Genomic DNA, 23,785 nt, shown 5'->3' with positions numbered 1-23,785 from the left:
TCCTCTTATTCTGCATTCTGTCTTGTTCTTCAGGAAACGTACTTCCATCCACTCTCCATCTTTTTGTGGTTATCGAGCATTCTGTCAGAACCGTACCAGCCCAGAGATAGCGTTGCTGGCCCTGGCCTGGATCCGTCCACTTTTAGCGGACCTTCTCTCTTCTGTGAGTAACTTTGGAATCGCAGGACCGATGACCTCGCTATTTGGTCCCATAACACCCTTCAGTTAATCAATCAATCAATCAATCAATCAATGTGGCCAGAACTTTTTGATGGGCCAAACAGCTGCAAGGCACTCTTTCTCGGTTGTAGAGAAGTTCATCTCAGACTCGGATGGTATTCTGGAAGTGTGTGTTAACTATTCAGCATCTTCCTGAATTTACACTAGAACAGCATTGATACCACAACTGCCAGCCTCAGTGTGAACTTCTGTCTCTGCATTCTTACCATATAGTCCTAGTCCTAGTCCTAGAACTGTAGAAAATCTTAGCATCTCCTTAAGGACAAGAAAAGATATTTCCTGCACCTTGTTCCAGGAAAACTTTGTCTGCCTGCAGTAGGTCTTGCATGTGGATGTGGCAAGTATTGCTGGTAGTACAAGCATATTCCGGGGAAACTTAAATACCGAATGTGCCGAGAAATCAGAAAAATCTGTAACTTCTCTTATCTTCCCCAGACCGGTATGGACTCCATTAACAAGGTGCACCAAGATATTAATTTCTTGCATGACGAAGAGGCACTTTTTCAGATTTAGGCAAAGGCCTGCAGTCCAAACACACTTCAGCATGTCTTCAGTTGAAACTTCCAGGCTGAGAGGCCGTCGTCGATGTATAAAATTTCCACCTAACGTATCGTCTCCATCTGCAGGAGATATCTTCTGAGGTCATCCGGTTGCTGTAGCTGGCCGACCTCAGAAGATGCCTCCCGCAGATGGAGACAAAATGTTAGGTGGAAATTTTATACATCGACCACAGCCTCTCAGCCCGGAAGTTTCAACTGAAGACAACACTAGCTGTGAAAGCCTACATTGTATGAGTACACTTCAGCATGGTTGTTAGTTTACACGTTCTTCAGGTGTGTCTGAAAAATCAGAGATGTTGCCAGATAGCAAAGACACATTGTCCATATAAGGTGCTGAAGTAGGTTGTCCATCCACAGTGTCGATCAAGTGTTTTACCACTGACCACTTGGTGTGTCTTTTTTTTGCTCTGGATTTGAAAGCATCCAGAAATTGATACAGAATAGCCAACAATCAACGACATTGGTCCCTTGTCAGGCCAGATCCTAATCACAGTTTGAAAGTAGCTTCTTCCTCTGCATTATCTGTAGTGATAGTGAAAAATGATTCTTCATGAATGACAGTGAGCTGCGCTTCCTGGACTGGTTCTGCTACCTTTATTACATGTACCTCTAGGGATGAGTTGCAGGTGCCCATGACAGTTAGTGATGCAAAGTTCTCCTACACCATCTAAAATGCTTATGATTGTCGCTGCCATGTAGCTCCATTTTGAGAGTCTCAGTAGCTTTTTGCAATCAACAAAACGAGCTTCACAGTTCAACTGAGCATCTCGATTGATGACTGGAACTCGTCTCGTTGATCAAGACAAAAAAACAGTATCTTCAGTGACAAACAACTGCCCAGAACAATCTTTTTTGTGTGTGCTTGTTGGGATTGCTTCACTAATCTGAAGCTCTGGTGTTCCACATCCTATGACTGCTTGTGAAGGTTGCAAGAAGTCCCATCCGAGACTAATGCTATGATTACATTCTGCTAAAACGACAGATTTGTTTATGTCATCAGTTGTTATTCTTACAATGGGTGTTCCTGTCAGGTGGGTAGATTTCCCATTTGCAGCTTTCGCCACAATCGCTTTCATATAACAGAATGTAATCTTCATTAGCTGATGATGATAAGCATTTGACATTACAGAAAAGGAAGCCGCCTGAGTGCATCAGCACTTGGATAGGTTGGCACTTTATGATGAATTCAGTGAGATTTCCTAACATTGTTGTGACTGTTGTCTACGGAGGATTTTCACTTGTGGTGGTCTCATCACCATAGATGGTTACCTTGCTTAGTTATCTTAAGTTCAGTGGCTAGGCAAGTGACTGATACTTCTATACAGTGACAGGGAATGGCTATGGTGTGTTGGGGGAGCAACCCCATCCAGGGTATGGCAATGAGCTTTGTCCAACAGGTGGACTACAGTCTTCTGCACCTGACTAGAATGAATAGAATTGTTGTGACCGTTAACATCTGATGGTGTAATAATCGTCACGAGCTCTCCTTTTTCTGCAGTAACATATGTTTTCAGGGCGTCCACAATGGAAACACATCAACTTGTCCACTGTCCTCCAAATGTTTTTTATTCTGTGGGGCACTTTACTTCACGGAGGAGTTGATTGTTCCTGCACTGGAAAGTGCCGGGTTGTCATTTGATGCTGCAGAATAAGTCTGAGTGCTCAGAGTCCATTCTTTCCGATATGATGGTAGAGATTGGTGCTAAAGACTGACACAGCTTTTTTTAAACATTCTCTATTACCTTCGGAGGTGTGGGGTATTAATATAACAGATACTTAATCTACTACAAATAAGGACATTTTTGTTTAAAATTTAGTTTTCACTAAATTATTCGAAAACTATTAGAGGTAGCTCAGTGGGGTCACGTAGTTACTACTTTTATGTTAAACTGAAGCTTCATACAAATTTTAATATTTCTATTTCTAACATTTAGCGCCTTCAATTTTTCTTAAAAATGTGGATTCTGACCAAAATATTGCTTTAATAATGTTGAGACTTGTACCAATTAATTCTGACGTACATCTGCACATTATGACCAATTTTTGGCTTCCTAACATTATTTTTTTCTTAAAACCATGTATTTAGGGAAAGAGATTTGACAGTTTAAACATTAATATACTAAAGCACATGCTGACAGTTTGGAAAAGTAACTTTAACTTTTAATTTCATTCTTGCATTATGGTGCAATACTTTTGAACAAAATTAAATATTAGAAACAAGGGATGTTGTCATAGCTGGCCTCTTCTAAATGAAATTGATTTTTAGCAAAATTCCTGTACTTAAAAAATAACTGTACATATATACATAGAAAAAATGTCATAATGGAATTTTACAATCGTGTACATAAATTACGTAAAAACATGAAATAATGCATAAATTTTCAGTCTTCATCTGAAAGAGAAACGCACAAAATTTTTCACTTTTCAGTACTCGCATATTTAATCACAATCGTAGGCACCAATGTGAGCGTCCGTATGACACTGTCACTAAATCATTAGAGGCAGGGGTTCGGAAGTCATTTCCCCATAATTTTTTGTTACAAAAAGGAAAGCGGATGATTCACTGTAGATTGTGTCATCCTTGCTTGCTTCTCCACTACAGCTTGTAGGCTGCCTTTCATGAAGCCTCCATGTCCCTGAGAAACAGATAAAATGGCCTAAGCTCCTGTTCTCAACTTACATCGAAGGGCAGATAAAACACATTTTATATTCTATTCTCCTTTAATAGTTCCAACAATTGAGAAGTTACCAGAAAGAATTTCTTTTCTCTCCTTTTTTCTAATTTAGTCTCTAAAAATTGTTATTAACTTTTTCAAAATGATTATTGTCAATACTTTGCAACAGAAAAACATGATAATTTACTTCATTGTTAATCCTGACTCGCGAACTTTGCAGTTCTCTTTTCTTTTATACATAAACCATAGTTATTACGTACTGAAGGTCAATTCATATTCTTAAGTAGTGACATTTTGGGCTGGTTTGCAATTTTTTTATTACTTAAGATATTGATTTACTTACAAAATTGAGTAACCTTTGTAAGTTTTTTCCTTTATTTGGCTTTTATTGTATGGATCAGTATGCTAAAGATATCATTTGTTTGATAGCAGATACTTTGCTTTGTAACACACATTATTATAAAGCTGTTTTTATTATAACATATCAATACTTTATTATCTGCATTTCTTAACACATTTGCTTATTTGTATTTTGTTGTCTGTATTTATCTGTTAATTGACCATGTGCCTTAAGCCAGATTATGTGTTTCTCAAACCTTTTTACGAGGTATGTGGGAATTACACACAGACTTTTCATCTTTTCACCATATATGTAAGCCGACTGACTCCATTTCTCCTGCTTATCCCTATTTTCATTTATGCATATTTTTCGACGCTTCTTTCTCCATTTTCTCTTAATCAGCCTGCTGACCTCATTATTTCATATATTTTTTGTGTGATCCTCATACCACTTCCACGCACATCTCCTTTAATTAATATTGAAATGCTTTGGTTTGCCTCTAGGCGCACCATTTTACTATTCTTTCTTAGCTTCTGATAACCTTACTCCCAACTGAAAATTATTAATTTATGCAGAGTTTATTGTTCCGGGCATTAGGAATTTCCAGCCTCAATGACTTCGCTTAATGCAAAGTGTTCAATTTCATAGTTACTAACCCTTTTTGTGGATCTTATTTATTATTTATTTACTTTAGCCATGCTTTTTCTATTATTGGTGCTCAAAATTTACCCATTGTTATTTTAACCTTTAGAATTTACTCCTGCAAACTACCTGTCACATTCTTCTGTAAGTCATCATTTGGGTATAGACATTTTCAGGATCATTCTTACTCACTAGGAAGTCATTACAAACTAATAGCCTATGTACAACATGAAGCATATATTCCTTACTTACTATGATTGGACAGAAGGAGGGAATGAAACTTGAAAGGGAAATAAAGTTTCATGCAGCTGGGACCACACAGTACACCAAACTTTGTATCCACCAAAGAGTGGCAGACTCCCTACAGAAACTAGTTTAGACAGGACAGAAGGAGAAAATGAAGCTTGAAAGGGAAATAGTTTCATCCAGCTGGGACTGCACAGTACACCAAACGGTGTATCTGCCAAAGAGCCACAGACTCCCTACAGTAGCTAGTTGCTGTCCTGTTTAAATTTCTTCAGGTCTACTGTATTTCATAGACCTAGTTTTTTCTTACTCTTCGGGTATTCCAAGCGGTATGCGTTTGCATGAGGCTTACCGATTGCCCTGTATGGTCCTTGATAAAAATGCATAAACTTTTATGTTTCCACTGAAATTTTCTTAGATTCTTCTTTAGTTTAGACCAACACTAGTTCACCAATGCTAAAACTAGTGGGGAAAGCTTTTGCGTTATGCCTTCTTTTTCTGTCCAAGGCTCTTTTATGTATGTTTGCCCTAGCTTGTGCCTTCTTCTCATATAAAGAGCTTTGAGTTAGGACTGGAAAATCAACCGTGCTTGAAATGGTGTTGTGGGGTTCCTGATTAAACATTAGTTGACAAGAAGCAAAGCCTGTGGCATCATGTTCAAGATCATTGATGATTTCTTCAAAGTCGAATGCTTCCTGCCACAGTAAGTTCTACACAGTCTGTTTAACTCATGCATAACTCTCTTGCTCATATTCCCCTGCGGAAAATACGCCAAGATCCCTATATAGCAAATTCTGCCCTTTTCAAGAAATGCTTTAAATTTTTCAGATACAAATTGAGGGCCATTATCTGTTAGGAGATTTTTTGGCTTGCCAACCTTTACAAAATAGTCATTTTCTAGCTTGTCTACAAGTGTTTTGCCATTAGCTCTCTTTATCAGATATAGTTTGACATATTTGCTAAAACTCTTGTCACCACAAAAACATGGGAATACCCTCGTTTAGATGTCGATAGGAGCCAAAAAGATCAGCTGCACATAATTCCAGTGTTCATTTGTTTCTACATGGTGCATATCTCCCTGCACTCTACTATTTACCACACTTACCTTCTCTATGATGCATGCTACCAAAAATTACTTTCTCAATCACTTTAGCGATGTGTTTCTTGGCCCCATTATGGCCATATCGTAGATGAACGTAGTCTATCAGCAGATCCACATGTTGTAAAGGAAAACATATTTTCAGTTGTGCTGAATCTAACTTCCTTCTTCAGAATAAAATTCATTTATGTAAGCAATAGTATTGTGCTACATTTGGATAATTAGGGACTCCTAAATGTCTTTTGACTAACCTCAACTGATCATCATCATTCTGCATCACAAATGCACATGCAATTTATTGTAATTTGAGGAAAATAGTGGCTTGTAATACAATTCATAAAACAGCGTCCTCAGGCACTGGTGACCAAAAAAGACTTTGGAAGTGTGAAAAGAAAAGAAAAGAAAAGAAAAGAAAAGGAAAGAGAAGCTGAAGCACATCAGTAAGAAAATTGTAAGCCGAACAAAAAGGATAGTGTTCTTGTCTGCCTACAGAGGTTAAACAACATGGAAGCGCGCTGGCCAGTGTTTGTGAAAAACAGAGGATGTTCTGAAGTGTGTGCAGTGTGATGTTGCATATATAGGCGAGTTATTCTGCCACCTAGAATTTTTAGGAGATGAATTTGCATGTCTGACAGAATACTAGCAGTTGGCCGAGGACACATTACAGCCGAGCCAGCCAAAGCAGCTGTTGCTGGTGATCACATGTACAAAGGCAGACAATGCTTTACCAAAAATGGGTAAACCCAGTACAGGGATTTTGGACATTGTTGCTTGTGCGGTGTGTGGGGTAGATGCTCTAGACACAGTGGAGTTTAAGCTTTCTGCAATATGGCTTTTTACCACTATTAGAAATTCAACAGTAAATCACAGTTAATGTAATAAAGCAAATCTGAATACATCTGTGATCCCATAAAAAGGAGGTGCATCCAGTGAAACGATAATATTTTCAATAACTTGAAACCTACAGAAGTTAATATTATACGAGGGTCGGTCAAAAAGTAATGCCTCCCATTTTTTTTCTACTTAAAGAAATTAAGTTAAGTGAAAAATTTGAATTTGGCGCCATTCCTCAAACCTTCTTCTGCAATCCACTGCAGTAGTAACTTTGTGTGTCAACAGGTGGCAGCACAGCAGAAGTTTGTAAGATGGCCGACATCGATGTTCGTTTGAGACAGCGTTGTGTGATTGAATTCTTGAATGCAGAAGGTGAAACGCCCATACGCATTCATGAAAGACTGAAGAAGGTGTATGGTGTTGTGACAGTGGATGTCAGCACTGTTAGACGATGCGTTCGTCGTTGTAAGGAAGCTGAAGGGCAAACACCGTTGACTGACGAAAAGCGGAGCGGCAGGCCGGTGAGTGCAGTGACTCCACACAACATTCAGCAAGTTGATGACATCATTCGTGGTGACCGTCGGGTGACTGCAGATGAAGTGTGTCGCATTATTTCTCTTAGTAAAGGCAGTGTGATCACGATTATTAAACAATTGGGGTACTCAAAAGTTTGTGCACGGTGGGTTCCAAGAATGTTAACCGATCAGAATAAAGAGGCAAGGAAAACAATAGCCTCCCAACACTTGCAGCGCTTCCGTTTGGAGGGAGATGAGTTTCTGAAAAAAATTGTGACCGGGGACGAAACATGGGTGCATTTTTTTGAACCCGAATCAAAGAGGCAGTCAATGGAGTGGCGTCACACAAGCTCGCCGAGGAAGAAAAAATTCAAAACTGTGCGATCGGCAGGGAAAGTTATGGCAACAGTTTTCTGGGATACAGAGGGTGTGATTCTGGTTGATTTTTTGGAGCAGGGATGCACAATAAATTCTGTTCAATACGTCACAACCCTCAAAAAACTTAAAGCACGTCTTCAGCGAGTTCGCCCAACAAAATCAATGGCAGATGTTCTTCTTTTGCATGACAATGCAAGACCACACACCAGTCGTCACACCTCTGACGAGATTGTCAAAATTGGATGGGAAGTTTTGCCTCATCCCCCATACAGCCCTGACCTGGCACCATCAGACTTCCATCTGTTCGGGCCACTAAAAGAAGCTCATCGTGGGATTCATTTTGAAGATGAGGAGGCCGTCAAAACATCCGTGCGTCAATGGCTTAGGAAGCAGAGCTGTGATTTTTACCGTGCTGGGATACATGCCCTTGTTCAAAGATGGACTAAAACTGTAGAGATGGGCGGAGATCACATTGAAAAATGACAAAATGATCCTCAATGTTGTGGTTTTCAACCTATGTAATTGCATTTAAATTTCCTGACAATTAAACGTAGAAAAAAAAATAGGAGGCATTACTTTTTGACTGACCCTCGTACAATGACAATATTTAGTCACAGTGAACTTTAGAATTAATAACTCTTAAATGCATGATGGGATTTCAACAAACAGTATCTCAGATGACAGCATTGCATTATAGCTACCATCCCTGAAAGCTCTATATATACTGTAACTATTTTATTTATTGATTTGTTATGTATCTTTTTCATTGTGCAAATGTTTGTCAGAACATCGTGTCCTCTACAATAACACAGCAGCTGAATGCAGCACAAATGCCTCAAGTCTTGTTGTACTTATGTAGTCATTTAAGGAACATTTTGCTATTTTTTCTTGTAGTGTTGTTTAAACATGATACAGTTGATATAAAAAAAGTGTAATTTAAAAGTGGTCGACCACATGTTTTGGCTGACACTACTACTGAAAAGTGTGCCAAATATACTTCTATCAAGTGGAAATAAATAATTGTTTAAACAGTATTTAACAACATTTTGTGGTTTGTGCAAGAATGCTAGCTTATTTTTTTATGAACAAACTTGTATTTATGTTTATTGTGAATGATTTGGGTGTGACAGAATGTTTATAACATATCTTTTATTTAATTATTGTTATAATGTATTAGTTTACTGTGGAAAGTGACCAAGTTGTGTCAAGATCGTGTCTGTAGAATATAAGAATGATTTATTTTTCGTGGGGATGACATTCAGCCAGTGGAAAAAGTAGGCTGTGGCAGAACACCATTGGAGTCGAGTGTAGACAGACACTTTTTGAGTGGTGCGATCAAGTGAGTGAGTAAAGACATTTTTATGTTAGACCTGGAAAAATGCAGACCTGTCTTTGGTAATGTGTGTTATTCATTGGTGTTGGTGATTGATTCTGGGCGGTAAACAGCTGCCACAATACTTTAACTTATAAAGGGACTCTTAACATTTGCGAGGTCTGGATTTGCTCCAGTGCAGAGCTTTAATTTTTCTTCTTGCAGTATGCAATACAGAATTAAGAAGAGAGGCTTGTTACTTCTCATGCATTAATGTGTAAATCGCCATGCTGAATTCTGAATTATTTTCTGAATTATTTTTAGCTCGCGGACATTTTGTGGGCTGTGATCATGAAATGGACTTAGATTTTCGCACATCTTGGAGAACTGTTTAGCTTGGGGATTCGGCTGCCATTCTTTTAACACTCTCGGTGCATCTTTAATGTATTTTATAAAATTATCTTTGGTTATCATAGGACCACTTTCCATTTTGGATTTACTTTCTTGAAAATACATTATCCAGCGGAAATCTCTAGTGTTGTCTACATCAATTTCATATTTTAGAATAGAACCCTTTTCATTAATTATTCATTTATCTTTATTTAATATTTGTGATTATTTTAATTAATTCACATTTTTTGCCATGCATAGACTATTTGACTGCAGGATCACAGCTACAAGTTATTGTTCGCAGTGACTTAACTGCTGGGTGTGAAAGCAGGTGTGTAACTAGCCCCTATGACACTATCGAGCTATTCTTTTTAAACAGAACTATTCATAGCCCAATTATCTAAGGCACGAATCAGCAGAATACCCATTACGTAAAGTTGCAGCAACAGTCAATCTTGAACCGCAACCTCACATAAAATATAAAATGTGTAAGGTCTTCCTGTGCTTGAATGAGAAAGCGTAGTGTTTCTGTGTGTGCCATGATATTTCACAATAATAATTATGTGTCTTTTAAGTCTTTCATACCTATTTCCACAAGAGCTACTAAATAATAACCCAATTAGATACAGTGATTATGTCATGATGGGACTCTGTCATCTCACTTGTGTTTTGTACACATTACATATGTATTACAATGCACTACTCTGTTTTTAGTTGTTTTGTAACCTCCCCTAATACCAATTCGTTTGATACAGTTTTTCATAGTTTGGGTGGGGAAGGGATAAAGTTGCGAACAACAGCTAGGTAATCAAATTTCACTGCAGAAAATACTGCAAAGTGCTGAGGAATCTCCTCAGAAAGGCTAAAACAATGCATACTCAAAGAGAATAGAAAGCTTTCAGAACGAAATTAAAACTATGATCAGTTGTGAAAAAGCTATCAAGGTATGTTACACCTCTCTTAAGTGAGAATGAAACTTCACTCTTGTTCCTCTCTATGATTTGTTATTGTTAATTGAAGTCAGTTTCATTAATTAAACACCAAATCTAATTCGTCATGTGTTGATTTTCATTTCCTTTTTACTCAATGATCAGTTCTGTGGACAGTCAGTTTGTTTTCAATGGGGAGACCTTTATAACCAATTATTGCCAGTCTGCTGGTGGTGGATTTAAAGTAGCATGCCCTGAAGGCAGCAACATTGAAAGCAGTGCACTTTTTTCAGATATGTACATAATAATTCGTTGTTTGGGCTCATGGAAGTGAGAATTTAAACAACTTTTTAGAACATGTTTCCTTCGCAGTGGAGGTGGAGGATAGCTACTTTTCCTTCATTGTGTCGATTAGAAGGAAGGTTGATGGTACATTCAGACATGCTGTTTGTAGGAAGCCAACGCCCACTGATTTGTTTCTTAAGGCTGTGATAGTTTTCACTAGGCTTAGGGTTCATAGGGCCACGTCATCTCAAAGCTCTGAGTTTTTCAGCTGAGTTAGCCCACATCAAAGTCACCTTTCACCAGTGTGACTATAATGAGAGATAGACCAGGTGTGCATTGTGCCATCAACCAACTGGGAATCAGGTAAGTGATGAAAATAAAAGGTATTACATAAGTCAGTGGCCTTTTTCTCATACATAGATAGCATTTCCAACAGGATCATTGGTATTCTGTGGTGTGAAGTGTGTTCTTTGACCACCATCTTAAGATTATGACCCTTTTAGGTTGAGTAAAGGATGATCTCAGTTTGCTTGTATAAGACAGATGGGAACCGTAGCTCTTATAGTTATGACATGTGTTCCATAGGTCAGGCCATCAGGACTATGGAGGACCAGTGTATTGAGTGTAAGCATCACAAGCACTTAAACAACAACTGAGCAAATCTGCTATTGCAGAGCATTGCCTGGGCACCTATCACCCTATGAAGTATAGAAACACACAGGTTCTGGCATACACTTTAAACTATTGCAAAAGTATTATTAAGGAAGCATTTGAAATTAAATTAGCACGTGACCTTACAAATAGATAAAGAGGTTTCTGCTTAAATTTTGCTTAGAATCCTGCTCTCCTTTTTTTCAATCAACAGACAGAGTTAATACTACTTGTCAATCGTTAGTAATTAATATTCACTATCGATAACTCCTGATGTTGGCCGTCCTTAGCTGTGTGGTAGTGCTGGATTTTATGGCATATGTGTAAATATTGATTCATGACAATAATGAAAATTACTGGATGGAAAATACATAAATAAGGGGCATGGCAACCACTTACCTGTAGAGGATTGGTACATGGCACACACAAACACTTAATAGAAAACGGTTAACACTAGATTTTGAGCTGTAACTCTTTATCTAGTAGGATGACACACACACACACACACACACACACACACACACACACAGTACCAGCAAGAAAGTGTGTGTGTGTGTGTGTGTGTGTGTGTGTGTGTGTGTGTGTGTGTGTGTGTGCTTGCGTGTGCGCACATGCGTTCACATACAAGTCTTCTCTAGAGTGCCTTTCGCTTATTTGAAAATGATGTAGTTGTTGTTCCCTTTGCAGACGATGCAAGTGCTGTTATGAAAGGTAGTCAGTAACATCAGCAAATGGCTTTCGGAGAATAATTTAACACTGAACTCCCACAAAAGACAATACATACAGTTCCTCACGTGGAACTCTTATAAAAGGAAAATTTCATTGTCGTGTGGTGGTCTGTTAGTGAAGTTGACCTGTATAAATTCTTAGAAATGAGAGTAGAGGGAAAGCTTATGTGGAAGTATCAAATTCAAGATTCAAGATTTAAGATTTTGTACAGAAACTGAATGCTGACGTCTTCACTATAAGTATGGTCTCCACTGTCTCAGTCACTGAAACACGAGGGCTTGTTTACTTTGCTTACTTTCACTCTGTATCTTGTATGGTGATACATTCTGGAGAAACTCAATGCACTCGCCAAGAATATTCGTACCCCAGGAAGGGGGGAGAGGGGAGGTGTGTTAAATCTTTAGTTTTAAAACTATATGTAAACTGAATGGGATATACACAACGCAGAAGGTAAGTTAACAAGTTGCTTTATGGCAAGGATAATGTTGTGAGTGCATCTGCACGAAACAAAAGAAGAAATACACACTTCAATTTATTAATTCTTGTATCTTCACCTGTTTGTTTCTGTAAGTGGTAGCATGCGGACGTATGTATGGATCCATTCTACCAGCATTGTTAAAAAGATGTGTATCCCAATCGTACATTAAAAGAGTTATAAAAAAGGTAAAATTAAATCGCGTGTGTGAGACTCGAGTCCCTGTCTGTTAGTCATTTCACCCACCGCCAAGATTGTGCATCAGGAGGTTCAGAGCTGACAAGAAGAATTTGCACAAGCAGCAGAGAAGTGATCCTGCTTAGACATTGTTACAATCAAGACTGCACACAGTGGAATTAATGTGAAGCAGTACATAATGCAAATCATGAATATTGACCTTGAATGTATTGATATTGTAGGTCTGTTGATATTGGTATCAATTAAAGTCACCCAGGATTGTGTAAAGATTCTTAAATTAACTTCAAATTTCTTTCAACGGTTCTTTCCAATCATTTTTTCCAATTACACAGGCCAATGAAAATTTTTTTAAAAAACTTTTTTTACTTTGATAGCTGATCTTTATAGAATTTTATGAGCTGAATCCAAATACAGCCTAAGTTTTTTTTTGTATCACCCATAGTTTTCGAACAATGTGCTTTTTATTATATAGAATAAAAATCCTATGCTATACAGTGAACGGGAAAATTAATGAAACGCTTTGTTACAACATAAGCATAGTTTTTATTTACAGTAAGCTACTTAAAATAATGATTTGTGTTAATAAAGGGTTTACTTGTTAGCTGGAATTGGTTTGTATTTTCTTTCTCCTTTATCTTTGAAGCTTCTTGTGTAGCTTTTTCTACGAGTCGCTTGCTGAACTTTCTGGGAAGTGACCAACAGTAGTCCTCCACCGTGTTGGTGTTCCAGCGGCCTTGGTGAAAATGCTCTCCTTGCTACTCACTAAGATCTCCGATATTGCCCGGGAAGTAATCAAGGTGACTGTTCAAAAAGTGAACTTTCAGGCTCATCAAACATTGTAACTATAATAGAAACATATTCTGAGTCTTTTTCATGTCCTAAGAACTTTGTAACGACTTGCTTGAATGATACCCATGCTTCTTTCTCATTTAAGGTCATTGTGGATTCAGAGTTAACATCAAACATCAATTTTCTAATGTCAGGTCCAACAAAGACGCCTTCTTTTAGTTTAGCTTCTGAAAGGTGTGGAAACTTTTGTCAGAGGTACTTAAAACATGGTCCATCTTTAGGCAAAGCCTTTACAAACTGTTTCATTAGGCCTAACTTTATATGTAGAGGTGGTAGGAGTACGTTTTTTTGGATCTACAAGGTTTTTGCGTAGAATGTTCTCACCAGGTTTTAAAGACACCCTCACAGGCCATTTCTTTCTGCACCAGTGTTAATCCCTAGCCCTACTGTCCCATTCACACAAGAAACATGGAAATTTGGTAAAGCCACCTTGTTGACCAAGGATCATACATACTACTTTTAGATTGCCACACTTCGTCCAACCATGAGCAGAATAGCCTATTTTATTTAGCACTCTTTCTAGGTTTTCATAGCTTTCTTTCATATGTACAGAATGTCCAAGGTATAGATGCATACGTATTACCATTGTGTAGTAAAACAGCCTTTAAACTAGTTTTGGATGAATCAACAAACAGCCTCCAGTCTTCCTTTTTGTATTTAGTTCCAAACTCATTCATCAGACCGGGAATGTCTGAGCAGTACACTAAATCATACTCTTGTTGAAAAAACTTGGAAAATTGCTACTCTCTCTTTCTGTACATGTATATGCTGGTTCCAACTGCCAATAAGTTCTTTTCTTTTGACCTAGAGCCAAGCAATTCAGGTTTTTCTTTTGTTACACCCAGATCCCTAACCAAATCGTTAAGCTCAGTCTGAGTAAACAATTTGGGCTCTAGACTTTCTGTATTACAATAGAATTCATCATCACCTGGTTCATCTAAATCAGATTGTACATCAGAAAATACTTATGTTGGAATAGAATTTAAATCATCTGGTGGTTCAGGAACTGGCAAATCTACGCCATGCCCTACTGCTTGGATGGTAGATGGAAGGTTAGGGTAGCTTATTACGTTTTTGTTTTTTGAATTATGACCAGTGAGATCGACACTGCAAAAGTAGCAATCATCAGAATGATTTCTTGGCACCCTCCATATCATAACAAATCTAAAGGCTTTTTCCTCCTTTTTGGACCATTTTCTCAGATCTTCAACACACACATAACATACCTTATGTGGCGCCCAAGATTTATCTTGATCACCAAGTTTAGATCCAAAGTATGATAGATAAACCTTTTTCACAAAATCTGTAATATTTCTTTGGCGTTTTTAATCACAGATATAACAAAAATTGTCAGCGGAGTTTTTACAACCACGATTAGACAGTGTACTGAGCACATGTACAGGAAACGAGAAAGTGAGGTTAGGCTGACAGTAAACAAAACACCATCTGTTAACACAAAAATAGACTCAACCTTTTTTTGTCAGCAAATATTTTTCAGCAGTGCTACCAATGTCATCTACATTCATTACACCTCCTTTTTAAATTATTTTAACCATATAAATGCTGTTAAATTCTTTTAAAAAATCGGTTAATTTAATAAATTTAACTGTAAAATGTGAAGAAATGGTTGATGATATTGTTGGCCTGTGTTATTCAAGCAGCAGTTATTAGTCAGTTTCCATTATCTCCACACACATGCCACTCACTATTTAGAGGTTAGACTTATATGCATTGTCAGGTCATGAACTTCATGTAAACTGCTATTCAGCTACCTTGGAATTTTAACTCTGTTGCCCTTGTACATATATTTCATCATGGGATTTGTTACTGATGGTGTTGTGTTGAGCAAGCAGTAAAGGAAACAAAAGAAAAATTCGGAGTAGGTATTAAAATTCATGGAGAAGAAGTAAAAACTTTGAGGTTCGCCGATGACATTGTAATTCTGTCAGAGACAGCAAAGGACTTGGAAGAGCAGTTGAACGGAATGGACAGTGTCTTGAAAGGAGGATATAAGATGAACATCAACAAAAGCAAAACAAGGATAATGGAATGTGGTCGAATTAAGTCGGGTGATGCTGAGGGAATTGGATTAGGAAATGAGACACTTAAAGTAGTAAAGGAGTTTTGCTATTTAGGGAGTAAAATAACCGATGATGGTCGAAGTAGAGAGGATATAAAATGTAGACTGGCAATGGCAAGGAAAGCGTTTCTCAAGAAGAGAAATTTGTTAACATCGAGTATAGATTTAGGTGTCAGGAAGTCGTTTCTGAAAGCATTTGTATGGAGTGTAGCCATGTATGGAAGTGAGACATGGACGATAACTAGTTTGGACAAGAAGAGAATAGAAGCTTTCGAAATGTGGTGCTACAGAAGAATGCTGAAGATAAGATGGGTAGATCACGTAACTAATGAGGAGGTATTGAATAGGGTTGGGGAGAAGAGAAGTTTGTGGCACAACTTGACTAGAAGAAGGGATCGGTTGGTAGGACATGTTTTGAGGCATCAAGGGATCACAAATTTAGCATTGGAGGGCAGCGTGGAGGGTAAAAATCGTAGAGGGAGACCAAGAGATGAATACACTAAGCAGATTCAGAAGGATGTAGGTTGCAGTAGGTACTGGGAGATGAAGAAGCTTGCACAGGATAGAGTAGCATGGAGAGCTGCATCAAACCAGTCTCAGGACTGAAGACCACAACAACAACAACGGTGTTGTCTTGTTCAGAAGAACCTGCAATAGTGATTCAATGAACATCCAACAGAAAAAAATGACACACTTGGATAACACTTGCTTAAATGTTGTAAAGAAAGGTATGCACTATTCAGCAGGTTTCCTTTTCCACAGATTTCCAACAGAACTGAAAAAAATCAAGTAATAAACCCCAAATATTCAAATCCAAGTTGAAAGGTTTCCTTGTAGAAGAATCTTTCTGTTCTCTACAGGAGTTCCTTGCAGTATTTGAGAACTTTTTTCCTGTAATGTGTTATTTATTAATACAATCCCTGTTTTTTAGTATTTTATTAGTTCTTTGTCTCTTTGGTGTTTTTTAAATCAACATTTTACAAACAAAGAACTGACTTGTACGTCTACGAAGTTTTTTGTGATGGAGTTCTTGCGTAAACATTTTTTCAGTTCACTTGCCACGCCAAATTCGGATAAAATTCCAAGCTTTCCATGATATCCACCATCATCTTCATGAGGGATTAAAACTGACTGCCATGAACTAGTAAGGTTCCCTCTTTTATACCCATAGATGGGATCCGATTGGCTGGATTACATCATGATGCTACATCCACTACATCCACAGATTTTGTGTATGATCTGTATCTAGCATTGCTTGCAGTGCCATAGATTGCATCAGGCGGTGAAGTGTGAGAAGTATTCCTCTTTGTTTTTTCCTTGTCAAATGCAGGCTTCCATGCATTGCTGATGTCTCTATGGAAGTTGTTTCAAAAAGTCTAATTTCAACAGCTTCTCTGATCAGAGTCCTGATAGTTCGAAGCATGAGTAAGTATTCTCGTTTGTTCAAACAAAATCTTGTGCTTATTTAACAGGCTGCGCTCTGCCACTGCAGATATATCCAAATGCCTGTATTTCAGATGATGTTGATGCTCGACACAGTATCTGAAGACAGTGTTTAGAAAGAATGGGTATTCTGTCTGTGACATTATGTTAATACATTTTATGTGTAAAAAATTGTTATTAAGAGGAAGAGGAGAATGGAAATCATAGAAATAGGAGGGGGAGGTGGGATGAATGGATGCCGCAATAAAACTGCCCAAGACAACAAAAATTTAGAGATCATGATTGACCTCTTTTGTCTCGTTTACATTTTTCCAGACTGTTGTCCTACTCAAGTAAAACTCCATTTATATTTTGCCCCCCCCCCCTTTCTTTTCCTTTCCTCTTGTATTTTTGTGGGTATGTGAATATATTTCATTTTATGGTTCTTTTCCTTTTTCATGTTTTCTTGGCTTTTGCTTTGGTTCAAAGCTCTTATCTTTGACGAAACAATTGATTGCCTGATAGATAGATAGATAGATGTAATTTTTTGTTCCATAGGCCCACAGTGAGGAGAATATAAAAATATGAAACGTGCAAGAAATTTTTTTAAAAATACATAGTGTGTATTTACAAAGAAACTTGCATGCTAGTGTCGTTCCGCAGACCCTACTTGTAATTGTTCTTCAAGGATGTGGAATAAATCAGGAATTTCAAATATATTTTGACTCACAAATTCATACAAAACTTATCACAAAAATGTATCTGCTCTAACCACCAATATGGACCATTGTTCACATAGCAACTTTCTGCTGTGTCGATGACAGTAGAGGGCTATTTAAGGCTCTGAATGCGTATTTTGTCGTATAAAACAATTTCATTTCTCCCAGTCACTTACCTGACACTTAAGAAACCTTTTCATCTTTAACTCTCCTACTTTTAATACCATTAGAGAACCAATTTAAAGAGGGCTGGGGAAAAAAATACATCTAATTTTACTCCGAAGACTTTCATTTTAGTTAATCGTTTTTTGACGGTATTTTTATTTTTGTTCAATATTTACTGACAAAACAATTTTTGTTTTCCTCTTTAGATGTCAATCTAGCAGCACATGTACTACGCTGTGCTTCAGCAAACGGTGCTGATTACTTCAAAAATGCATCCAGTGGTCGTTTTAGTGTCCGTATTCCAGTCGACGCCCCACAAAGTGGAATGGAGTCTTTCATTGTTTGCTACAAATTTACTTGTCTCAACAGCTGCCAGCAGCGCAATGGCAGGCGAGGAATGGGAATTATCTTTACTCTGGAAAATGACGTGTGAGTTACCGTCTATTATAAGAAGTTTTGTTGTTATGCAGTCTAGTGTTAGCTGTACCAGCTATTTAGTATTTGTTAGATTTCTGTAATTTTAATGTCTAAAACATTTCAGATTGATATGTACTCTCTTTAAAATTATTTCTTCTTTGATAGTTAGAAATTTGCAATAGATCTGAAGTTGCCATGAAATGTTGAGTGTGATGGTAGTGGAATGGGTCTTAATAGACAAGTTCAGTAATGGATACTTGGGAAAGAATGACTTGAAGTAAGTGAGAATAAGTTCTGATAGCAACCATCTGACTGTGGCCTATCTCTTACAAAATGAGTTAGCTCTAGCCCACCTTTGTGTAGAAAACAATCATTTGACCTGTAACTTTCCCCCATGTCGAGAAGAGCCTGCTTGTAGTGCCACTATAATGGTGTAATGCTGCACAGGGGGATGAGTAATGTATCAGCATACTTGCTTTCTGTTTTGAGCAGGGTGCTGCCAGTTTGATGTCTCTGTTGTGTTTTTATGAGGGAACCAACCTTGTACCCAAACTCTTAGGAAGCTGTACATAATGCCATTCTGTATCCACTTTAATGAATGAAATATCAGTATTAAGATACTTTATATAACTTGTTCTATTTGATAATCTACTGTATTTCTTATACTTTAAACTATCAGTTATATTACTTAATTTTGCTTTCAATATTTTAGTACCTGCAATTTCCTGACAGATGTTTGCCTTAAACTGTACTTCATTAGTAATTAAAAATAACAATTATTTCCAACAAGACTGGAAATACACTCCTGGAAATGGAAAAAAGAACACATTGACACCGGTGTGTCAGACCCACCATACTTGCTCCGGACACTGCGAGAGGGCTGTACAAGCAATGATCACACGCACGGCACAGCGGACACACCAGGAACCGCGGTGTTGGCCGTCGAATGGCGCTAGCTGCGCAGCATTTGTGCACCGCCGCCGTCAGTGTCAGCCAGTTTGCCGTGGCATACGGAGCTCCATCGCAGTCTTTAACACTGGTAGCATGCCGCAACAGCGTGGACGTGAACCGTATGTGCAGTTGACGGACTTTGAGCGAGGGCGTATAGTGGGCATGCGGGAGGCCGGGTGGACGTACCGCCGAATTGCTCAACACGTGGGGCGTGAGGTCTCCACAGTACATCGATGTTGTCGCCAGTGGTCGGCGGAAGGTGCACGTGCCCGTCGACCTGGGACCGGACCGCAGCGACGCACGGATGCACGCCAAGACCGTAGGATCCTACGCAGTGCCGTGGGGGACCGCACCGCCACTTCCCAGCAAATTAGGGACACTGTTGCTCCTGGGGTATCGGCGAGGACCATTCGCAACCGTCTCCATGAAGCTGGGCTACGGTCCCGCACGCCGTTAGGCCATCTTCCGCTCACGCCCCAACATCGTGCAGCCCGCCTCCAGTGGTGTCGCGACAGGCGTGAAGGGAGGGACGAATGGAGACATGTCGTCTTCAGCGATGAGAGTCGCTTCTGCCTTGGTGCCAATGATGGTCGTATGCGTGTTTGGCGCCGTGCAGGTGAGCGCCACAATCAGGACTGCATACGACCGAGGCACACAGGGCCAACACCCGGCATCATGGTGTGGGGAGCGATCTCCTACACTGGCCGTACACCACTGGTGATCGTCGAGGGGACACTGAATAGTGCACGGTACATCCAAACCGTCATCGAACCCATCGTTCTACCATTCCTAGACCGGCAAGGGAACTTGCTGTTCCAACAGGACAATGCACGTCCGCATGTATCCCATGCCACCCAACGTGCTCTAGAAGGTGTAAGTCAACTACCCTGGCCAGCAAGATCTCCGGATCTGTCCCCCATTGAGCATGTTTGGGACTGGATGAAGCGTCGTCTCACGCGGTGTGCACGTCCAGCACGAACGCTGGTCCAACTGAGGCGCCAGGTGGAAATGGCATGGCAAGCCGTTCCACAGGACTGCATCCAGCATCTCTACAATCGTCTCCATGGGAGAATAGCAGCCTGCATTGCTGCGAAAGGTGGATATACACTGTACTAGTGCCGACATTGTGCATGCTCTGTTGCCTGTGTCTATGTGCCTGTGGTTCTGTCAGTGTGATCATGTGATGTATCTGACCCCAGGAATGTGTCAATAAAGTTTCCCCTTTCTGGGACAATGAATTCACGGTGTTCTTATTTCAATTTCCAGGAGTATAGGTGTTCCTTGGTGGTGGAAACAGTCTTGCAATCAAAGTAAATGCCTTTAAGGCTTTGTACGGATTAGTTTTTTCCTGGTATTAATTATGTAAAACGTGATGTTGGTAGGAAAAAGTATATACCCCCTACAACAAATTTCATTATGAATAGATTTAATATGACATTATGGAATAAAGAAATGAGAACTTTTTTGTTTTATTTCTAAGTCATCTGTGCCTGAAAATATTCTCTTTGCAAATAACTTGACTCTGAGTGGCATGTTAGTGGTAAAGGGACATCATCCAGTGAGAACTCGATTATTATACCTATCCCCCCTAACCTATCAGTCAGAGGTGGTGTTGTTACACAGAATCTGAAAGTAAGCAGTTGAAACACACTTCACACATTGGCAAGTCTGCTATGTGCTACCCTGTATGTCAACGAGAAGCAAGTACAAAAGGATAGAGGTCTGTTAATCATTGGCTGTTCAAACATATGACAAATGATGGTACCCCTTAGAGGAACGGCAGAAAAGTATGGAAAGGTTCACCTTGTACACTCTGTGTGAATGCCTGGAGACCTGATTCAACATGTTGAAAAGGTTGTTTGAGCAGCCAGTGAGGAAAAAAGGTGCAATAAGTTGCAGGTTGTGGTGCACATTGGAACAAGTAATGGCTGTCATCAGGTCTCTTGTGGTCATACTTCATACTTGGTCCATTCCAGAGACCACAGTCCTCTGGTTCTGAGCCAAGCAGAAGGTTTGAACCAGGGACTTCAAAGAGTATGTGACAAGCTAGGCTATTACTTCCTGGATGTATACCCATGGAGTGAGAATTTTAAGATCCCGCTAAATGGGTCAGCAGGACACCACACATCGGGGGCTGCTAACCGGGTGGCATTACTGTGTATGGAGTGTGCACAAGGTTTTTTTAAACTTAGGTGATCCCCCATCGATTCCAGGTAATGATAACTGTAGGAAACACCAAAGTATTAGTGGAAGACCCAAAGAAATTGCCCTCACAAATGAAATGATTAAAATTCTAGTGATCAACTGCCAAAGCATTTACAACAAAGTCATAGTTTGAAGCGGTCTTAAAGAGCTGTGGAGCCCATATGCTATTACTCGATACAGAGAGCTGACTAAAATCCAAAACTGACAACAGAGAGTTTTGGGTAAACCTAAGTGTATATTAAAAGGGCAGGCTAATGGGAAATGTTGATAGTGTGTTTATTGCACTAGACAAGAAATCAAATTCTGCTGAAATTCAGTATCAAGGATGGCACAAAGTTGTTATTGGAGCCTTCTGTTGACCACCAAACTCACTCCCAGATGTTAGTAGGAACTTGGAATTTGCTTATACAGATGTTTCCCGAGCATACTTCCTTATATGAGTAGACTTTTTAATCATCCAACAACTGATTGGGATAGTTACAGTTTTCTAAGTGGTAGTTGTGGCAACACATCTTGCAAAATAATACTGTTTTCTCTGAAAACTCATTAGATGAAGTGGTAAGGAAGGCCACTGATGATGGAAATGTATTAGATTAATGACAACAAATAGACGTTACCTCTTTGAGGGAGTCTATATTGAAACTTGTATCAATGACCGTGAGACTACCAAAGTACAAAGGGCAGCTACAGCAAGTAGTAAGATCTTGCAAGGGTTCAGTTAATTTGTAAATTACCTCTTCACCTCTGAGAAGTCTCTGAACCCCAAATTGATAATTCTTCTTATTTCTGCAGAAAAATTAAATTCCTAACAAAACCCGGACTTGTCAATGTCTATTTATAGGAAGGCTTTTATTGTGCCTTTAAATTACAAAATGTGGTATGAGATTAATCAGCTAGGTACAGTCTTTTTAACAATCCCCAATCTTCAGAAGCAAAAACAAGAGTTTCAGTACATCAGTATTTACATTATTATAATAATATTCTTGTTATTGGTATTCCTTGGCACCATGGTTTATGTAGAAGATTCTTTGCCAGATCGAATTACTTTGCACATCATGATGCCAAGTACGGCTCTAATGTTCTTGGGACGGCATGGAGTTAAGGTGAAATACCTCAGACAAAAATAATAAAAATTTACTTAACAAGACTTGCTCCTTGTTAAACCCTTGTGCTTAATTATTAAAGTTTTAAGTTCTGGCCTTTTTTACATATGAACATATCTTCTGCTAATAAAGCTTGTTCGCATATGCTCAAAATTGGCATGAGATTTCACCCTCAATCCATGAAATGATTTATTTCCAAAAAATTATGGCTGCGAATCATCTGGGAAATCTCGAACGCTTACACCTGCCACCCCCTTATAAATGAATACTAAACTGTTTCCATCTATAATAATCCAATGTGAAAATAACTTTGATTAATTGGATTATACTTTATAATTTGCACTCCGACCAATGCCTCTTTCTTTTTCCTTTTTGGATTAATCAAAAGTCTCTACGTAACATATGCAAAATCATGTATAACCATAAGTAGTTTTATTAATGTCTAGCATTGCCAAATGAACCAGGTAATCTTTAGTGCAGCAGTTAGAAACATGTCTGTTTTGTCGAGTGTGCTGTATTTGTCCCATACTGTATCAGAAGACACGTTATCACATTTGGTCTTGAAAGTTTCACTAATACAATTCCCCTACAAAGCATATTCAAATTAGCGTTACCTTCCCATGGAAATGTCACAAATCTTTCCCCTGTGTTCAAGAAAGAGTGAAACAACCCATATAAATTACAGAATTTTACAAACTTGAAAGTTACTCAAAGAGTTATATTTTCTGTTGACCCAGTAGTAGATCACACTTAATGTTCTAGGTTATCTGGCCATTATCTGTTTGCTCCCCAACTATTTCCATTGGGGAAACCTTCGTAACTGAATGTGGCAATTCATTAAATATCTTTTCAAATTCTATCACCATGACTGTCCATTTCAAATGCCTATCCGTGCAATAAGTCCAACAAAGCATATCCATTTCACATGTGATCATTCTGCCAGATTACTTTGAGTGCGAAATTGAGAAATTAATATATTGTTCATGCCTTCCCTTGCTTAAAATTCTTTAAAGTGTTTGCTCTTAACTGTGTTGCATTACCCAACAGCAAATTTTTCGGTTTATCCACATTTTTAAAATTACCTCTTAATTTCATTGTAACATTATGAGACGTTGTGTGCCTTACAGAATATAATTTTATTAGTTTGGACCAGCATTCCGTTACCACATATATATACTTCGTTCCACTCCAGCCCCTAGGCAGAGCACCTTTGAAGTCCATGGTCAATAAATCCCACAATTTAATGGAATGATGGGTACAATATAGCGCATAGCAGGTACCTTAACTTTCTGATACATTTCACAAGATCTCCAGATTTTTCTAACTAGACAATTCATATTCTTAATGTAGTAAAATTTGTTCATGTGCTTGATACA

General features: G+C 38.7%; 1 protein-coding gene across 3 annotated transcripts in view; it reads left to right on the top strand.

Annotated features, from left to right (window-relative positions):
- The window catches only part of LOC126260137 (cellular tumor antigen p53-like), a 165,865-nt gene that overhangs the window by 108,170 nt on the left and 33,910 nt on the right, over nt 1-23,785 (top strand). For all 3 annotated transcript variants that reach the window (XM_049957386.1, XM_049957387.1, XM_049957388.1), the window contains exon 6: nt 17,940-18,162. In XM_049957386.1, the coding sequence (XP_049813343.1) occupies nt 17,940-18,162 (223 nt within the window). The remainder of the gene's footprint in view (nt 1-17,939; nt 18,163-23,785) is intronic.

This window comes from Schistocerca nitens, chromosome 5 (genome assembly GCF_023898315.1).
Source record: "Schistocerca nitens isolate TAMUIC-IGC-003100 chromosome 5, iqSchNite1.1, whole genome shotgun sequence".
Classification (NCBI taxonomy): domain Eukaryota; kingdom Metazoa; phylum Arthropoda; class Insecta; order Orthoptera; family Acrididae; genus Schistocerca; species Schistocerca nitens.
This window is presented reverse-complemented; position numbering and strand designations above follow the sequence as displayed.